General features: G+C 40.9%; 1 protein-coding gene across 1 annotated transcript in view; it reads left to right on the plus strand.

The window, feature by feature from the left end:
- The window catches only part of EIF3H (eukaryotic translation initiation factor 3 subunit H), a 132,977-nt gene that overhangs the window by 39,711 nt on the left and 74,454 nt on the right, over positions 1-18,812 (plus strand). The window contains exon 2 of the mRNA XM_084620733.1: positions 5,013-5,169. Coding sequence (XP_084476859.1) covers positions 5,013-5,169 — 157 coding nt within the window. The remainder of the gene's footprint in view (positions 1-5,012; positions 5,170-18,812) is intronic.

Consider the following 18,812-nt stretch of genomic DNA (forward strand, 5'->3'; position numbering starts at 1 on the left):
CTTGTTTGAGGGCGGTAAGGGCGTTATTGTGTAGAGTCGTCCATGGTAAGGGTTCGGGAACGGAATCCAGCAGCAAATCGGTGAGGGGGTGCACTAACTCCGCATAAGCCGGAATCCAGGCTCTACAATAGCCACTTGCTCCCAGTAACTGGCGGAGTTGCTTTTTAGTGGTAGGCCTTGGCATACTCAGAACGCTTTCAATCCTGTCCTGAGTAAGTGCAGTAGAAGCATATGAAATACGATGCCCCAAATATTCCACCTCGGGTTGGGCAAACTGTAACTTGGAGAGTGCCACCTTGTGACCTTTTTCGGCCAATGCAAAAAGAAGGATTCGAGTGTCCTGTACACAGGCAGCCTTGGCTGTAGAGCACAATAACAGATCATCAACGTATTGAATCAAAGAAGAACCCATAGTCAACGAAATAGAGTCCAGATCTCGCTTTAAATACTGGCTGAAGATGGTAGGGCTCTCCCTGTAGCCCTGAGGGAGGCGGGTCCATACGTATTGACATCCGTCAAAGGTAAAGGCAAATAGGAACTGTGAGTCTGGGTGCACAGGGATGCTGAAAAATGCTGAAGACAGATCAATCACAGTAAAATAAGTAGCCCCTGGGGGAATAGCAGTTAAAATAGTTGCTGGATTGGGAACAACCGGAGCTCTCGGGATCACAGTAGCATTAATCAGTCGGAGGTCATGCACGAAACGGTAAACCGGTTTGCCATCGGGGCCAGGCTTGGGTTTCTTAACAGGAAGAATAGGTGTATTGCAAGGGCTGGTAGCCTCCTTAATGATTCCTTGAGTTAAAAGCTGTTGTAGGACTGGCCGAATGCCCTCTATGGCCTCTTTAGGCAATGGATATTGCATTTTTCGGGGCAGAGGGACATCTGTACGGTAATTGATATACACCGGTTCTGCTGACTTTAAAAGTCCAGTTTCAGTGGACGCCGAGGCCCACAATGCTTCAGGAATATCAGATAACTCAGCAGGGACAAAGGGGGCGGTGGGTGTAGTGGCTAACAATGCCATTACCGTAGCTTCAGGGACCGAAGTAGGGACTGAGAGATATAGCCCCTCCGGGCTGCAAGTTATAGTTGCTCGTAGTTTACATAACAGATCTCTACCTAATAAATTTGCAGGACAGGAAGTTGCAATTAAAAAGCTATGATCCTCTGATAACGGGCCAAGCTGGACCGTTTGCTCCGCAGTTAGAGGAAGGGCGCACACGGTGCCACCAACGCCTATAGCTTTTACGGTTGCAGAAGTGGTAGGAAGGGTGGGGTCCTGTAGAGTACTTCTATCTGCCCCGGTGTCGATTAACATTGAATAAGTTTTTCCTCCCACCACAACTGGAAGCTCCGGGTGGTTTGCATCCAACTGCACTGTCCAAGAAGCGGAGGGGGTTCCTGGCGAGGGGGACGAAGCATTGTGGGCGGCTAGCTTTCAATCAGTACTTCCTTTTTCTCCCCCCCTTTCCTGTACCCTCTGGTAGGCTTGCATAAGAGGGTCAGCTGGCTGGAGGGGGTAATTTGGGCACTGGGCAGCCCAGTGTCCTTTTTGTCGGCACCGCCGGCACTCATCTGGCCCTGCCCTCCCGGGCCGTGGCTGGAAGCTCTGACCTTGTGATCCCCATCCCTGGGTAGAGCTGCCTCCTCTTCCGCCTCGTCCCCGAAAGCCTCCCCTCCTGCGGCTTGCATCCCGTCCCCGAGAGCCGTCTTGGAAACCTTGCAACTGCAGATTAAGGAGCTTTTCGGACCTCCTAGTGTCTAATTCCTTCCTATTCCTCCAGGCATGGGCTGCTAACCCCACCACCTCCTCCAGCGTTTTGTTTTCATAAGCTGGTTGACTACACACATACTTCCGAGTGAATGGTAATAAATTTTTTACATACTGGCCGATCACTTGTGTTTTCGCTACAGGGGAGGTTGGATCTAAGCCGCCGTGGTTTTTCAAAACCTTACAAAGGCGGTGGAAGAATTCCCCTGGGTGCTCATCGTGCTTTTGAACACATGCATCTACTTTTCCCCAATCATACACAGGCTTAGACATATCCTCTAATGCTTCTAAGATTCGCTTTCTCATTTTATCCCACTCTTGAACGGTCTCTGGAACATCCCAATCCATTTCAGGTTTCTCTTGCGGATAAGCCGCCCTGCCTTGCACCGTCTCTCTAGCTTTCTTATACACCGTTTCCTTCTCACCCTCGCTTAGCACTTGATTTAAAATCATTTCCACATCGTCATAATTACAATTATACATTGTGAAAATACCCTTTAACTTTTTAATAAATTCTTCCGGACACTGTCGAAATGAGGGAAAAGTAGATGACCAATTCATTAGATCCGTGCTGGTAAAAGGGACATACACCATCTGTGTCCCCCCCCTACCGCTCGGCAGTTGTCGCATAGGCATTTGGACTGCACTAGCTATTGCAGCTCCAAGAACTTTTGCCTTAGGGGTGCCTAGAGAACCGTGAGACCGGGTCTTTGCAGGGGTTGCATCACTGGGGTGTCGCGGATCAGGACGTGTCAACCCCCTGGTAGAGGTGCCAGCCTCCGGATCGCCCCCCCGCTCTGCGTTAATTGTGGGGGTATCGGTAGCTAGTGGGAGAGTGGGTGCATCAGGGTCAGGCTGCGGTACCCCACCCCATAGCCAGCTACATTCTTCCAATGGTATAGGATCCCCCACTTCTTTCAATGGGAGTTGGGGATAAATAGACCTTGACGTTTTTAGCTTCTGGTCAGCATGACTAGATTCTGGATTGTATGGTGGGGGCCGCATGGCTTTAAGTTTTTCTACCTCAGCACGTAAACTAGTAGTTACACTGGCACTTCTGTGCCGTTCGGCCTCCCTTATCCATACATCAGAATACTTAAGTTGCCGCGGTTGTAAATCATATAATACTTTTCGTAATTGAACAATGTTATGTAACTCAAATGTTCCTTCCCCCGGCCAGCGATTTCCTGGTTCCGGGTCGTCTTGCGTCATTCCCACCCAGGGACCTTGACACAAAAATATAAACTTATACAAAGCTTTGTTGCCATCCGATTGTAAGGCCTTGATATCCCTATCATAATGTTTTAACATATAGCCCAGAGGCGTAGAAGGATCAACAGTTCTACTGGACCCCCCCCCCCATCTTTTCCCAAAGACGGGACCCCCGGCTGTTGTCTAGACAATCACAAAGGAAAAATTCAGAACTCACCAAGTTCCCACCGGCCGGTGTTCACCAATAGGTCCGGACCCTAGTGCCTTCGGGATGCCTTATTTCGCCCAAGCGGCGGGTGGAAGCGAGACGGGAAGCCTTCAGGGTTAAAGCAACCCGGGTGCCGGCAAGAAGGATTCAGAGTCCCGACCGTCCACCGGTCCGGAGAAGAGGCGATCCCGGACGAGCCCCCAAATTGTTAGGGAAAAAGGGTTCCCCTCCCGTCTAGGGTTAGGAGGGTAGCCTTCCCTGGACTTCTGTATTAGCCAAACAAAACACAGAGTCTTGGCTCTTTGATAAAGTGAGGCACTTTATTGCTAGCGAATACGACAGCTGAAGGGCTCACCAATTCCTTTTCAGAGGAAAATGGTGAAGCCCCGAACAAAGAACAGGGATGAGCTTTTATAGCTTGGTTCAACATACATTGTGATATCTCTTCCAGTTCGAACCGGTTAACCCAGTCTGTTTGAAGTTCTGGGGTAGGTAAGAGCATGGAGGCTTATCTGTATAAGGAATTCTCTCCCCAAAAGCAGGGAGTGCAGGTTACACACAGTTCGCATTCTTTCTATCCATAAACAAAGTAGAAAGGACAGATAAGCATAGAAAAAAGACAGCAGCGTAGCTTTACATGATTATAGGGTCGCTTTCTGGGTTTTTTTCCTATCAGTTTGAAGAAGCATTTCCCACTTTTCTTCTTTCACTTCAGCCCTTATTTCCTCCCTAACCCCAAACAAAAAACTTCCCATAAAACTTTAAGGATTCCCCCTCTTCCCCTCAAGAAGGGAATATATACTGTGTATTTACATTTGGTTTTCTTGTTCTGTGAATGTTTTTCATTACCACCATGCTGTAGGTAGTGTAAATCATTACAGATGTTTTAAAATGGTTGTCACGAACATAACCTTTTGCTTCATTATTTAGTGTGCAATGAAATATATGTTCCTGCCACGTAAATGTGGACTTGTATTCATGTAGAATGTTCATTGAATCTGTAAGGGCAGTAGTTATGCAAAATCTGTTCTCTCACAATGGTAGAGCAGAAATTCATTATGGTAGTTGGTTTGCCTACAGACACAAAGATCAATAGAGCTTTGTTAACAGGGCCATCAAGCATTTCTAGCTTGCTTTTGCTTGGATGGATTAGACCTTAGACCTTGGTGAAATAAAGTCCACTTGAGCTTGACTTAGCATCATCCTTATTGTCTGTACATGTACGCATCTGTGCCTGTAGCTACTGTTACTCTACACTTACTTTCTCTTGTTTAAGTGTAATTAACAGCATGAATTGACCCCATAGTTTGTGTGTCTGAGCTAGTCTCAAATCAGCCATTGAAAACATAATATTATAATCTACAATATCAGCTCTTCATCACATGGGGATACTTTATTGTAGTGTTCAGAGTTGGGAGGGGTGTGAGAATTGTAATGATAATCCTTTTTTATTTAGTCGTTTACATGCTTTCATATCTGCTCTTAAGGGTATTTTCTCCCTTGTTTATGCCAATTAGCTTCTCTGTTGTTGGTCTTAAGACTAAATGTTTTCAAGGAACACCTTCAGTGTGTCATATTTCCATTTCAGTTTTGTAACTGATATTGTTAAAAGTAACCCTTAAAAGCCCTACCTCTGAAAATTTGAGAAATATTTTGTATAGCTTCTTGTGCAGGACTTTCTGCTGGCATTTTAAGCCTGTAGTTCATTTGGTCTTCAGCTACCATTTCAGATAACTTACTTAAACAATTTGTTACACGAATTTAAAGACACAATACAGAATAGGCTTTCATATTCTGCTTTTTGTTCTTGATTTTTAGGTTGTGTTAAAGATTATTAAGCATTATCAAGAAGAAGGACTGGGGAATGAGGTGGTCCAGGGAGTGCTGCTGGGACTTGTGGTGGATGACAGGCTTGAAATCACCAACTGCTTTCCATTCCCTCAGCACACGGAAGATGATGCAGACTTTGATGAAGGTAAGACATGCAGTTTGTCCAAACTAGGGCATTGGATTTACAGTCTTTGTCACCCAGAAAAAGCCAAAGTATACTGATTTCTTTAAAAAACAAACAACCTCGCCCCTCCAAAAAAACCCCTCCACACACAACACCCACCTAACCAAAATAAAAGACACACACACACACACACACACACACACACACACACAACTATGGCTGGAAACTTCACTCACATTGTTACAAGGTCTCTTTTTGCCTGAAATAAGAACCTATAATGCATTTCCAGAACTTACACATAAAGCTCCCATCCTGTATATCTGATTTAGAGCTTATCTACATAGGTAATACACAGGCATAACTACCCCAATACAATTAGACTGCTATAGTTACACTGGAATAACTCACCTGTATGGACACTTATATTCTAGAAAATTCTGGAGAAAATGTCCACATGGAGAGTTACCGCCTGTAAGTGTAGAGAAGCTCTTATTAAATACTTATTGGAAGTCTGAAGTGCTAGGGTTTGTAGGTTAAGGGGCATTGTCAATTTGAAATCTTGACAATTTAAAATGAATTAAAAAAAAAAAAAAGCTTCAGGCGTTCACACCTGCACCGATGTTCCGCTGCTGGTCAGTAATTTCTTACTATCTATAGGGTTCAGAGCAGCAGCCACGTCAGTCTGTATCCTCAAAAAGAAAAGGAGTACTTGTGGCACCTTAGAGACTAACCAATTTATTTGAGCATAAGCTTTCGTGAGCTACAGCTCACTTCATTGGATGCATTCAGTGTGTGTGTCTACACTGCGATTAAACCCCCACATCTGGACTGTATCAGCTGACTTGGGTTTGTGAGGCTTGGGCTGTCAGGCTGTAAAATTGCACTGTAGATGCTTGGGCTCAGGTTGGAGCCTGGACTCTGGGACCCCATGAAAGGGGAGGGCTCAGGGCCTGGGCTCCAGCCCAAGATCAACTGTCTGTACAGCAGTTTTAGAGCCCTATAGCCAAAGCCTTGCGAGCTGAGTCTGCTGACATGGGCCAAACGTGGGTGTTTAATAGCAGCGTAGATATATGGCTAGTGTTTAGGAATGAACTAGTTGTCTGCATGGGAGTATGTGATGTGCCAGCCCCCGTATAGGCCTTTAATCCCATGTGCAGCATTCAACTCTTGCCAGGGGTACAGAACAGCTGTCCATAGCAAGAAAGTGCCCATGTTGCCAGGTCTCGCTTCCCTCTTACGCTCACCCCACCTCCAAGGGAGATGCAAGCTAAGAGGAATTTCCCTCACCTAAATGTCAGGTCCCTAACTTGGCAACCCTCTCTCTTGCAACACAGACATTGTAAAGGAGCAAACTCTAGTCAGGTGAGTAGGTAGAAGGAGTCAAACTGAAACAGTGTTGCTACTGCTATTAAGCAGCCCCCAGCATTTGGAGGAACACTGTAGCTAGGTCAACTCAGCATGCCTCACTCTTCCCAAGCAGTCTTTAGGCAGATGCCATGCCTCCTTCATGTAGCACAGCTCAAGGTGAGAAAATCTGACGAGCCATTAAGAGAGAAACAGCTCTTTTGTGCACAGACATGCTGAGGCGGGATGAAGGATGAAACTAGCTCTTATAATGGAGGATAGCAAGAATTCAGAAAAACTGCTATAAAAGTAGCCAGCCTGGTGCAAGTGCCCTTTCAGCTGCCCAGAGTGCACCCCTTCTCTTGCCAATGTGAAAAGGCACCAAAAAACCAAGGTACAGGTCCGGCCCATTTGTTTCCCTTCTGATAGGGGTATGCTGAACAGGAGAGTGACCAGGAGCAAGAGCACCAGACTACCTCCCTTTCTCCTTTCCCATGTTGTCAGCTATTCAGAAGGATTCCTGTCCTTTCCTGTACAGGCATAGGTATCCCAGAAGAGAAGTCTCTCTTGCATACCTGCCAACAGCTTCAATGTAAAATCCAGTAAACTGAAAATTTATGTAATCTTGCATTAATTTTCTATATCTTCCGTATATTTGCATAAATTCAGGAAAAAAGAGACCAACCGAAAGGAGGACAGATCCCAGCATTTCAATTCTTTTCTTCCCCCAAACAAGACATTTAATTCTTCTTCCTTCCCACAAACAAAAGGATATCATTCTTTCTCTTCCTCTCACCCAGAGGGTCTTCAACCCTTCCCTTTCTTTCTTTTGGGATCGGGACAGTGCTAAAAGGGTGAAAGTTGCAGAGCCAGCATGGAGCAGTTCCCCCTTTGGTTACTTGGAGGGATAAGATCTCTGCCTAATGGATGGGCTGAGGCACTAGGCTGTACCTCAGCAGCCCTTCCCCAAAATGTGCGGAAGTGGAGAAGGGCAGCCAGTCAGATGACAATTTCCCTATAGACTTGTAGGAAGGTATGAAAGCTGTAGTCTGTGGGGAGAAGTCTGAGTTGGCAGCTCACAGAGACCGGATTCCTCCTCTATCACTTCATAGTATAACCAGGCATGGGCAGTCTGCTAGTACTCCATGCATTACACACATAGCTAAATTAATGCCATTTAAAAAAAACCCGGCTCCCGAGGGATCACAGCAATTACAGGCCGGTAAGCCTAACTTGACTACAAGGAGGATATGATAGAGGTCTATAAAATCATAATTGGTGTGGAGATAGTAAATAAGGAAGTATTTACTCCTCATAACACAAGAACTAGGGGTCACCAAATAAAATTAATAGGCAGCAGGTTTAAAACAAATAAAAGGAAGTATTTCTTCACACAACTCACAGACAACCTGTGGAACTCTTTGCCAGAGGATGTTGTGAAGGCCAAGATAATAACGGTTCAAAAAAGCATTAGAAATATTATAGGCAGGGATGGTGTCCCTGTTTGCCAGAAGCTGGGAATGGGCGACAGGGGATGAACCATTTGATGATTATCTGTTCTGTTTATTTCCTCTGAAACATTAGCCACTGTCAGAAGACAGGGTACTGCGCTAGATGGGCCAGTATGTCCATTCTTGTGTTCTTCTTATGACCATGAGCTGGTGGAGTTCTTAGAGTGTAGTTTTCAGGTTTACCGGGACCAGCAGTGAAAGAGGGAAAAGCTCCAGAAATTGATGTCATTCGTCATTGATCATTGAGTACCATGTACAAAAAACCAAAAAACATTTCTCTAAACTGATTGCAACTTATGATGGTGGATACATGGGATCATTACTTTTGTAGGATGAAGTTTACATAGAGGAAGGTGAAATACAAGTAGAGGAAGCTTTGCTTGATCTACAGGAGAAAGTGGTACAATGCCTACCTTTTAAAGATCCAGAACTCCCCTGATATCTTAAAATTGCACAGATTTTTGAGGCTGAAATAGGAGACTGGTGGAGCTAGGACCTGGGGATCCCATTCTAAAGTAATGCAAAGAATACTTCTTTGTGTGCAAAATCATGTGGGCAAGAAATTGATAGAGAGCTGTCTTGACCCAGAAGTCTTAACTTACTCTTGTCAGTTTCTGAATAGGTAGGTTTGAAATCTAGAAATGTTGAAAGATGTTGAGGTCATATATAACTTTCTTCCTTGGTTGCCAATAACATCTTGTATTAATAAAAAATTAATAAAACATGTAATTGCCTTGTGCATTTTTCTGTTTACTTAAGCAGAATGAAATATAAAAAGTAATAAAACTGGACCAGCTAGTGTTACTTTAATTTATAATCAGTTCCCTTTTCTGGTTCTTTTGTACTAGCACGGTGCTGTTCTTATTTATAATGCTGCAGAAAACATTGAAGATTAAAGTTTAACTGGAATTTTTTCTAATGTTGAAAATATTTCTATTCAGATGGGGAGTTTTAAACCTGTTTTTTGTAAAGCTTAATTTGGGGTCTCAATTGAGTTAATAGCCATTTTGCAAATATACTTTATCTTTGTTGTGCTAGTTCAGCTGTTAAAATTTACCTTGAGGTAGGAGTTTATTCTCAACCTCAGTGGGAATCACTAGAAAGTGAAATTATTGCTAAAGGTCATTTAAAGTTTTTTCAAGAGTGCAAGGAAATGTGTATTTGAATATTCTGTTTCCTAAAAGATGTAAAAGAAAATTAGTGTTACTTTCTAGTTGATGCTACTATAATTCTGAAATGGTTCTCTACGGATTCAGTTTGCTCAGACTTGTGAAGTCCAAGGAAGTAAACATCCTCACCCTGATAAAATGTCTGGGAGCCCTGATGTGAAGTATTCACCATATCCAAATAGGGTGGAGCTCTTTAGTGGCTATGTATTGGAAAAAGCAGAAGATTGTAAGTTTAGAACAGAAAAAGTGGCTTTTGTTTGGGGAGAAAACACTAAAAGATTCTAAAAAAAAAAAAATTGGGGAGTTTTCCTAAAGTCACCCACTCAGGAGTTTGTGGACTTGCTCCATCACATGACTATTTTGGAGAGAACTATCTAACAAACTGTGGGTTCTAGAAAGTTAAAGGTGAGGCTTAGTTGATGGCATGTGAATTAGATGAAGGAAAATCCACTGAATGGGGTGTAATGTTGAGAACTCCAGACTGTAGATGCTTGGAAGAAGACGTTTTGAAAGTTCTGGAGCCATACTGTTGGCCATCAAGTACAGTAACAGTGAATTTAGTTCATTTGCTGTTTGGCAGTGGTTCTCAACCAGTGGCCCGGGGCCCCCTGGGGTGTTGTGAGGAGGTTTCTGGGGGTCCTCCAAGTAGGGCCAGCGTTAGACTTGCTGGGGCCCAGGGCAGAAAGTCGAAGTCCCACCACATGGGATTGAAGCCCAGGGCCCTGAGCCCTGCCACCTGGGGTTCTCAGCCAAAGCCTGAGCAACTTAGCTTTGTGGGAGCCCTGTGGCGTGGGGCCTCAGACAATTGCCCTGCTTTCTACCCCTTAACCCCGGCCCTGGCTTTTATATGCAGAAACCCAGTTGTTGTGGCACAGGTGGGCCGTGGAGCTTTTATAGCATGTTGAGGGGGGGCCACAGAAAGAAAAAGGTTGAGAACCCCTGTTCTTTGGTATTATATGACACCTGAATGGATAGATTTAAATGAGCAAGCAGGAAACCTTGATTTAAATCTATTTTACCTTGTTTTGCATTTGTATTCTTTATTTTCCTAAAGAAAGGTTGTCTCTCATTGTTTGGTAACCCATACAACATATTAATTTGCAACTAAATACAGCTGCGGCAACTAAACTTGACATGTTTTGCTAACCAAGAGGATACAATAGACACATGTATGTTAAGCTTCTATAATTGCTTAAATAAATTTATTTAGATTCTTAAGTTGTATATTTTTTGTTAGAACATAATGAATTATGTATTTTCTTTTACTTTAATTTTCTTTCAAGTTATTTGAAAATCGGAATGCCATTAAAATGCACAAAAAATAGCATTTTAAAATGTTTGTTTTAATTAAAACTATCCTTGATGTGCTGGGTACGTAAGAAAAAACAGTAGATTTATCAAAAGGTGGCTTGCATTTAAATTAGATAAAATAAATGAAATATCTGTAGTTAATTGAACTGACTGTTTCTGGTCACCAAGTGCCTCAAGATTTTAGAACTAGTAGATTCCATCCTCACACCTAATTGTTGTTCATGTTTTGAAAGAAGAAAACAAGCTTTCCTGCTTTCTCAACTCTCAATCGGTTTCTTAACTTGAATGATCTAATCATTGAACCGAACTAACTGAACAAACTGAAATGAAGATATTCTCTGTGCACCTGCAAGGAGGCTTCTGTTGTCAAGAGTGTTTAGCACTTCAACAAACTGTGGTCCCATCTTCTTAACTAATGTTTTCCATCAGTGCAATAAAGGAATTTTTAAAAACATGTATTGCTTAATATTTTTGATAATTTGGTTTAAATGATTTTAATAGATTAGGCCTTAACATACACTGGCATAATTTCACACACAATTTTAAATAGATTCATTTTTACCTTTTTTCCAAAAATCTCTTTTTATCAACCGTGCACAACACTTTTCCAAACTACTGAAGTTGCTGCTCACAACACAGATCTTTCACTTTGGAAAGATAGCATCAGATGAATGAGTTGAATCTATCAGACCTCTTTGAGAGACAGTTCAACTGATTGTTGGCTCAGACAGAACTCAATAGATGAAGTTGCCAAATCTTTGTGTGCCTTTCCAAGGGAAACTTTCAGTTTTGAGGTGCTAGAAGACATCTTTAAAGCCCTATCTGGGCTCAAGTCTACTTCCCTTCGCAATTAGAGGCTACAGAAAAGGTGTTTTCTTCATCTTTTGTGGAGATCACACTTTAGACATACCTGTTCCCCTGGGAGAACACTGTTTTTCTTAATTGTAATGGTATTTCTGAGGGATAAGTGAAGTCTAGTTCCTTGCACTTAATAGTTCTGCTTTTCACTTAGTGGAGCTTTTTTGCACTGTATTGAATAAAATAGATCTCCCTTTTATGGACTACCACAGCTACTAGCGGAGTATACAATTTTTGGGTATGTTATGCGCTTTAAGTTTTCATGAAAGGCCTTTCTGAAGCATTTATTTCAACCAGGTGTGCCTTGCTGCTTCTCCTGGCTTTGAAGATACGCGCTGTTGTTAAGTGCTATAGTAATCATGCCTGTGGAAGCTGTGTGCTTGAGACAGAATGATAGGATGGTCAAAAATGCTGGGATTTAGGTCCTCATCCCTGTTTAACTACATGAGTTTTCACTACATTGACCTTGTTTATCCAAAAAATACCATTAAAAGATGGTAAAAGATGATCCTTTTGTTTTTCCATCTGTAACATTTTTGATAATGCTTATCTTCTTCGCACAGGTTGTGAAGATGAGTTATATTATAAAGTACTTGGAATACTGTATGATGATCTAGAGAACTGTTAAGTATTAACATTAAAAATACTTATTTTGTATCATCAGTATACCAGTGTGTAACTGGGTATGCCTCTGTCAACAGTGTCTAAGGCAACATTTGTTTGGCAGTATAGGCTTCTTCTTGTTATAATACCCTTAACCAGTCTTTCTGTTGCCTTCAGTTGTGCGTTCCTAGTTTCCTTTCTTCTGAGGATGGATAAAGCAGAAGGAAGTTTTAATCAGAGCATTCGCTCCACGGCAAATTTTACAAAGGTCTGACTGTACTTATTTTTTCTTAGCTGGTTGTCATCCAGCCTCAGGGCTATTCTTTCCTGGCTTGAAGCTTATTGATACAATGCTCCCTGAGAGCTGATCCTCATGGAAGCAAAAGGCCTCAATGAGCAGTGAGCTGCAAGGACATAGGTGTCATGTCTAATAGGCAGGGGAAGGCTGAGCCTGCGCAAACAGCCCCGTGTGGCTCCGCCCATGCTCTGTCCAGAGGCACCTTTCCCTCTTGTTGCTAGTTGGCCCCAGCCCAGTAGGCTGCTCCTTTTCCAGGAAGGGAAGCCTGCTGAGGCTAAGGTGGCTGGGACTTGGGGTAGCTGGGACTGCCCAGGGCTGGGGGGGAGCCCCTCCAGGGCTGGGGTGGGAGGGGAAGACTGCACGCTGCCCACCACTCCAGGGCTGCTGGCAGTGTACTATTTGGTGCTCTGGGGCTGTGTAAGAATTCCCAAAGTGTAACTGTGTTGGATTGTCCGTACTGTATAAAACGGGGGGGAAAGGTTTTAATAGGGCAGAGGCCTGCCCATTCCAACAACTGACAAGCTAGCTGCCACTTCTCTTGGGGGAGCTAAAAGTCAGCACTTGTTTTCAAAAAGGAAAATTTGCAACAACTTCCTATTGTTAATGCCATTTCTGTTCCACTGGTGTTAATGCTGGGAGAGCCCTGTTGTAGACAGAGTTCCATATGATGCCAGAGTTCTAAGCACTGTCACTGTTCAGGTTCTGTCCAGGGCTAGGTATTTGGGACCTTGGTAATGGTGGACTGATTAAGTCTATCAGTCAATTTTGTCTTTTTTCCCTATCCATGATCAAGTTGGTGTGGGATTCAGTCCTCCTTAGGAATTTTTTTAAACAAATTCCTGACTTTTTTTTTTTTTTTTTTTTGTAATTAGGGCTTGCAGTTTTTGGGTCTCACTTAAATTTTTCCCTGCCCATATGTTTTTCTGGGGCGGGGGTGGCCTTAAGTGAACTTAAATAGGCACAACCATTTTTAAAGTTTTCACAGGAAAGAAGTTACTCTGGATTTCCCACTTCTCTTCAGTATTTCTTACTTCCCCAAATGTGTCTCCATAATTTGCTTCCTGTGTAAGGAGTGCTGGAGACTTCAATTTCTTAATGAATCCATTGGTGGTTGGCAATAGGGGGTTGCTTGCCCAGGACCAGTTATGGTTATGCAACTTAGCATCCTTTTAACTACCAGATCTCGCCCCAAACAGGGTCTTTGATTATATTTGAACTAATTATCTGAAATCAGTTTCTCATCTTTTCCTCTATCACAAGATGGTGAGGGGTGTAACATTCTCTTCTGTTCTGTTTTTGGTTCAGGAAGCTGTAGGACACCTTTGTAGGCCTGTGGCTATTCACTAGTTGAAAATTGGTAATCTGAAGGGTGAACAAAATATCTGAGGTTTTTTTTTTGTGGAAAATTTTTTAAAAAATGGATTTTTTTAATTTAAATCGGATGTTTTAATTTTATTTAAATTGTTTTTCTTTTTCAAAGTAAACCAATTTATCTAATATATCATTCACCATTTTCTAATGTACCAAAATGTACAATTAATAAGAATCTGAAAATATTAAACTGTATAATTGCTTACATATATATAGTTTTAGTGTACCAACCTAGGCAGCAAAAAGATGTACCAGAGAGCTCTGTTTAACTGTAAATCAACATATTTTAATGTTATATAACCAGTGAGAATGCATCTTTATTTAGAAAATAACTGAAGTACCAATTTAAAAAGTTGATTAAAATTCATGATATAAATCAAGGCTTTCCATTTTTCTCCTTTATTTAAATCAGTCCAGCCTGGTAATTTGGGAGCATGTAAATGGCTCCTAGGGATCTTGCTTTTTGAGACGCGAGCTGGGGGAGGGACTGTGTGTTTCACTAGACTCCCTGCTCTCTGAGGTTAAACACAGTCCCCACCCCAACTTGCCCCCAAAGGGCAAGATGCCTAATAGCCACTTACATGTTCCAAAATTACCAGGCTGGAGCCATTTAGTAGTCACATCCAGCTTTTTTCCATGCCCCCACCTACTCATCTTTCTATTTCATTAGTCTGCTTATTACCATAGTAGTTGACTGCCTCAGTTATTAATGGATTTTATTCTCTCAGCATGCCTGAGAGGTAAGGAAGTATTTATCCATTTTAAACATTGCAACTGAGTTACAGGGTGGATTTAAGTATCTTGCACAGGAGGTCTGTGGCTGAACCAGGAAATAAACCCACATCTCCTGACTCCCAGTCCAATGTTTTACCCCCAAGACCATTGGAAACATACTTGTTCTGTGTGGGAATTTCTAGTTTATATCTCATCAGTCATCAATCTGTGCGCTGAGGGTGCAGAAATAACTTTAACCTGACTGAATTTCTGCATTTACGTACAACAGTTAATCAAAATAGCTGTCTTTAATTGCTCAATGCTTCCTGTCATTCAAAGAGGAAGGAACATCTGCAATTGAGAAGCAAAAATCCAATTACAGTAAAATATTTTTTTCTACAGTCTCCATTCCACTTGCCCCCAATTAACCAGAACTCCCTCTGATCTGAACCAAAGTTCTGTCTCCTGCTGCAAATCACTAATCTGAATATCCACACTTTTTAAATGTGTCCACAATATTTTGGTGAACAAGGCTGTTTTGGCTCATGTACGCAAATTTCTGTGTTGACACACCAATTTCCCAGTTACAGGTAGTTGGCAAGAGTGCACCAGGTAGTGATGTAGCCATGTTTATGCTACTTTTAATACATTCTGAATTGCACACCCAGAGAATTCTAAATTGTAGATAGGATGCAGTTGCCAAAGAAAATTCTGAGAAGTAGACTGTTTATCATCAAATCTTTCATAGGCTTGTTCAGGACTCCTTCACAAACTGTTCTAATGGTTTGCTTAAAAGAGGTCTGCTTCTTTTGACAGTGAACCTCTAAGTCCTTTGCATACTTGTTTGTTTGACTATCAGAAATGTTTTTTAAGGATGGTTTTTATGCCCTAGAATGTATAGAACTGTTGGTATCAAAATTTGCTCCATCTGTCCATAATGAGTTGTTACACATTTGAGTAAAGACCTTTTGCGTGCTTCTGATCCCACCCCTGTTGCCCAGTGCTTTGCACAATAATCTGTGAATTCTGGTTCCTGAGAGGAAAGTAACATTGATACTATAATGGTCACACAACTGCTGGCATACATTTGTTCACCAGAGTTGCATGTGTACTGCATGACAGCTTTTCTGGCCAGTGGTTCCAAGGAACGTGTCCTTTATTATCCCATATCAGTCAATGGTAACATTCCTTAAAAAGGATTAGATAAATTACCGTTAGCCTTGGACTGCACCCCGAAAGATACAGAGCTCACTTGTCTCTGAAGACTTACCCAAACGTTTTCTTAGTAACCAGAAATATTGTTAGACTGCTTTTCTTTCAAATACTTTAGTTTTTGTTTTATATTTTAACTTTTACTTACCTATTATCAAAACTTTTTTTAAAAAAATTCATCCAGTTTATTAGAACATTGGGTGGCATACAATTTAATGAAAATAATCATAATAATAGCCATGGAAACAGTCTTACATTAAAATCCCCATTAGGGGGCACTGTTACCCAGCTTACAAGAATCAGACTAATTTATTTTCTCAGCCATGAAACCCAGGGCTTGCAAAAAAAAAGAAAAGGGCGGGGGGAACTATTTTCATCTGATAAGGTTCAGATATAGTTTTATACAACTGAATTCCTAAAATATGTTATAAAGTGCATTGAATTAAATACAGATCCAATAACTCACTGTCTCTTTTTTTCAGCAGACTAAATCAGTTTAATATTGTAGGTGCTGAACTCTTTAGATCAGGATTTTTTGCTTCAAAGATTTGTGTTAGAAGCAAAACAACAGCTTTCCTCTCTGTTTAGCAAGACTTTTTGTTTTCAGCAGATTTGACTCTATCAGTGACTGAGGTAGAGAGGGAAACATAATCCTTAACATAGATCTTCTCAGAATAGCTCATTTAAATCGCTTTTATCCCAGCAAAGTCTGCTTATGTAACTTTAAAAATTGTATGCAAACAACTATTTTTCTGGGTAACTAGTGTTACATGAAATATATGCACACATTCCTTTGTTATTGCATTTCTGGACTTTCAAGGCTGTAGGGACGATACTTAAAGTGGTGGAGAAATCTTGATGCTCAGTATTTAATTCAATGGTACAAAAATGGAGCATGTTTTGCTGTTTGAAGCACCACGCAGATCTGTTACGTAATCTGAGCATTAAGTTACCTGATCTGAGTTGCATTAAGATTTTGTTGTAGCACCTACTTGTAAAATGATTTTTAAAAACACTTCTCTATTTTTCCTGTCTTTTGTTCATTTTTTAAAGAACAAGCCAAAATGTGCCACCAAGGAATTTCTTAAAAAGCATGGAAACCCTTCCACTCTCCCCTCTCTCACACCATGACAGACACTAAGATATCGGTCTGGGCTTTCATTTGTTTTTACTTCACAGAATTTTTATGAAGGTGTGCCACTTCAGCTTAATGCATTGCTAGTAGCACTCCAGTTATCAGTTGCTGAGCACATTGTTGGTGTTTTGACTAATTGTAGACTAGTCCTCAAAGGAAAGGTATAGAAGTCTCATTCCTTGAGAAACTTTAAATGAACAAAACTGTAAGAAATGTACGTACGCATTCCTTGCTGGCCAGGAGATGTGCTAGACGAGCTAGTACAACTTTTCCATCTTCAATGTGCTTCTGTCGTTTGAACCGTTGCAATATATGCACGTTTTTATTTTTTTTTAAGCCAGCGGGGCCTCATTTTTTAGTCTGCTTGTTTTAGCTCAAATGAATTCTTTTCTAGTAGTCATAAGTATGACATATGATCATTTAGTTTACTCTGTGGATACTTTCCGCATTTTATAACTCTTATATTAAGACAAATAAACTTGTTAAAAATCTTCCAATTCTAGGTGGCCAACAATATTAACCTAAAACTTCATCACCTGTCACTGTCCAAATATGCTGTTATATATTTAATTTATAATTTTTTTTTTGCCAAAATTGATACACAAAACCCTGTTTCGAGAAATTAAAGCATATACCGGAGAACTTAACAATTTTTAGATACATGAAGGCATATAACTAGAGAGTGTCTTGAATTATGGCATAAATCCTCTGGGTATTGTATCTGCATTGTTATTCATGGCTGTATTTTGAAAATGTTAAACATTTACCACGTATTGATTTACTGCTGAACGTTCAGGGTTATGAATTTGTAGATTATTCCGCACTTAAGTTAGTCTCATCAGTTATGAATAGTCTGAGGTTGATGAAACGAAACTTTAAAATCAAACATAGTTCATGTTTAGTTTTGGTTAACTGAAAGAACTTAAAATTGAAATAGGTCAGGTTAAAACTCAGAAGTATGAAATATCAATCTGATATTTTAATGACTTCACTCTTGCATCCTGTCGTATGTAAGCTCTGGTAATATAGCAAAGAATGTAAGTCTGATATGCTTGTTTCTATTTAAAAAGTAGGGACATAAAGGAGTGTTTTCTTATTTTGTATGTTATACCATGTATATTTTGTGAAATTCACAACATTACTGTGAATATGTGGAAAAGGTGAAATTTATTGTGAGCTTTTTTTTCACAGGGGTTTTTCCTGGTTCTTTCTTTGCACCCTGAAATCTGCAGTTCAGGGGAAAAAGCTTGGATACAGTTTATTCTGCTTTTAATAGAATACTCTGAGATTTGGCAATTATGGGCACACATTTAACTTTTTTACTTTCCAAAATCTAAAGATGTAATTCTGAAATCATATGTCTTTAATAGTTCAAGTGTTAGGCTTAGGCTTTTGCTTTTGAACAGTAGCATCCTTATCTTATCTGATATCTAACAGATATGTTTTATTTATTTTTAGGCTATTATCAAGCTAAATATTGAACCAATTTGGCACTAAAAATCCTTAACACCTAAAGGAATAAATTAGCCAACAAGCTGTGTTTCCTTATCTGTAAAGGGTCCTGGCTTTATCCATTATTTACTGTCTGTATCTGCTTGTAACTGTTCTTTTTACTCTTTTATTTTCTCAAAATGATGGCAGCTTTATTAGGCTCAATATTTTTCATGCTAACTGTATTTTTATGAACAGTCTTCCTTCTTCCTTAACATACTCTGTCTTCCTTCGCTGTCTTATAAAACGGTTGATGATATTGTCAATTGCAGTAAAGTTTCTCCATGCTAGCTTTGTACTCCCTCAGTCTCTTAAGTAAATTCTTCACAGCTCTGGAAGTTACTTCCATTATACAGTTAATTGCCCTGGATCATTCAGTCTGCAAATTTTTTTGTCCATATCAATGGTGGGGTTGCCGTGTCCTATTTCTAGAGTCTGATTGCTTGCAGCCTCTATGGTTCCTTGTAGCTTTGTTCAGTTATCTTGGGGCTCTTGGGTCACTTGTTCTTTTGGTAAACCTTGTCCAGATATGTTTGGAGTACGAGGTTTAGAGTGAGCGTTTTATCCCCCTCCCCCAGCTAGTTTAAATATTTAGCCATATCCTTCCCTGAAGAATGTTGATAAATTAAAAGAAGCATAGAGAAGCA

The sequence above is a fragment of the Lepidochelys olivacea genome, assembly GCF_965140295.1.
Source record: "Lepidochelys olivacea isolate rLepOli2 genome assembly, chromosome: 2".
NCBI lineage: Eukaryota > Metazoa > Chordata > Testudines > Cheloniidae > Lepidochelys > Lepidochelys olivacea.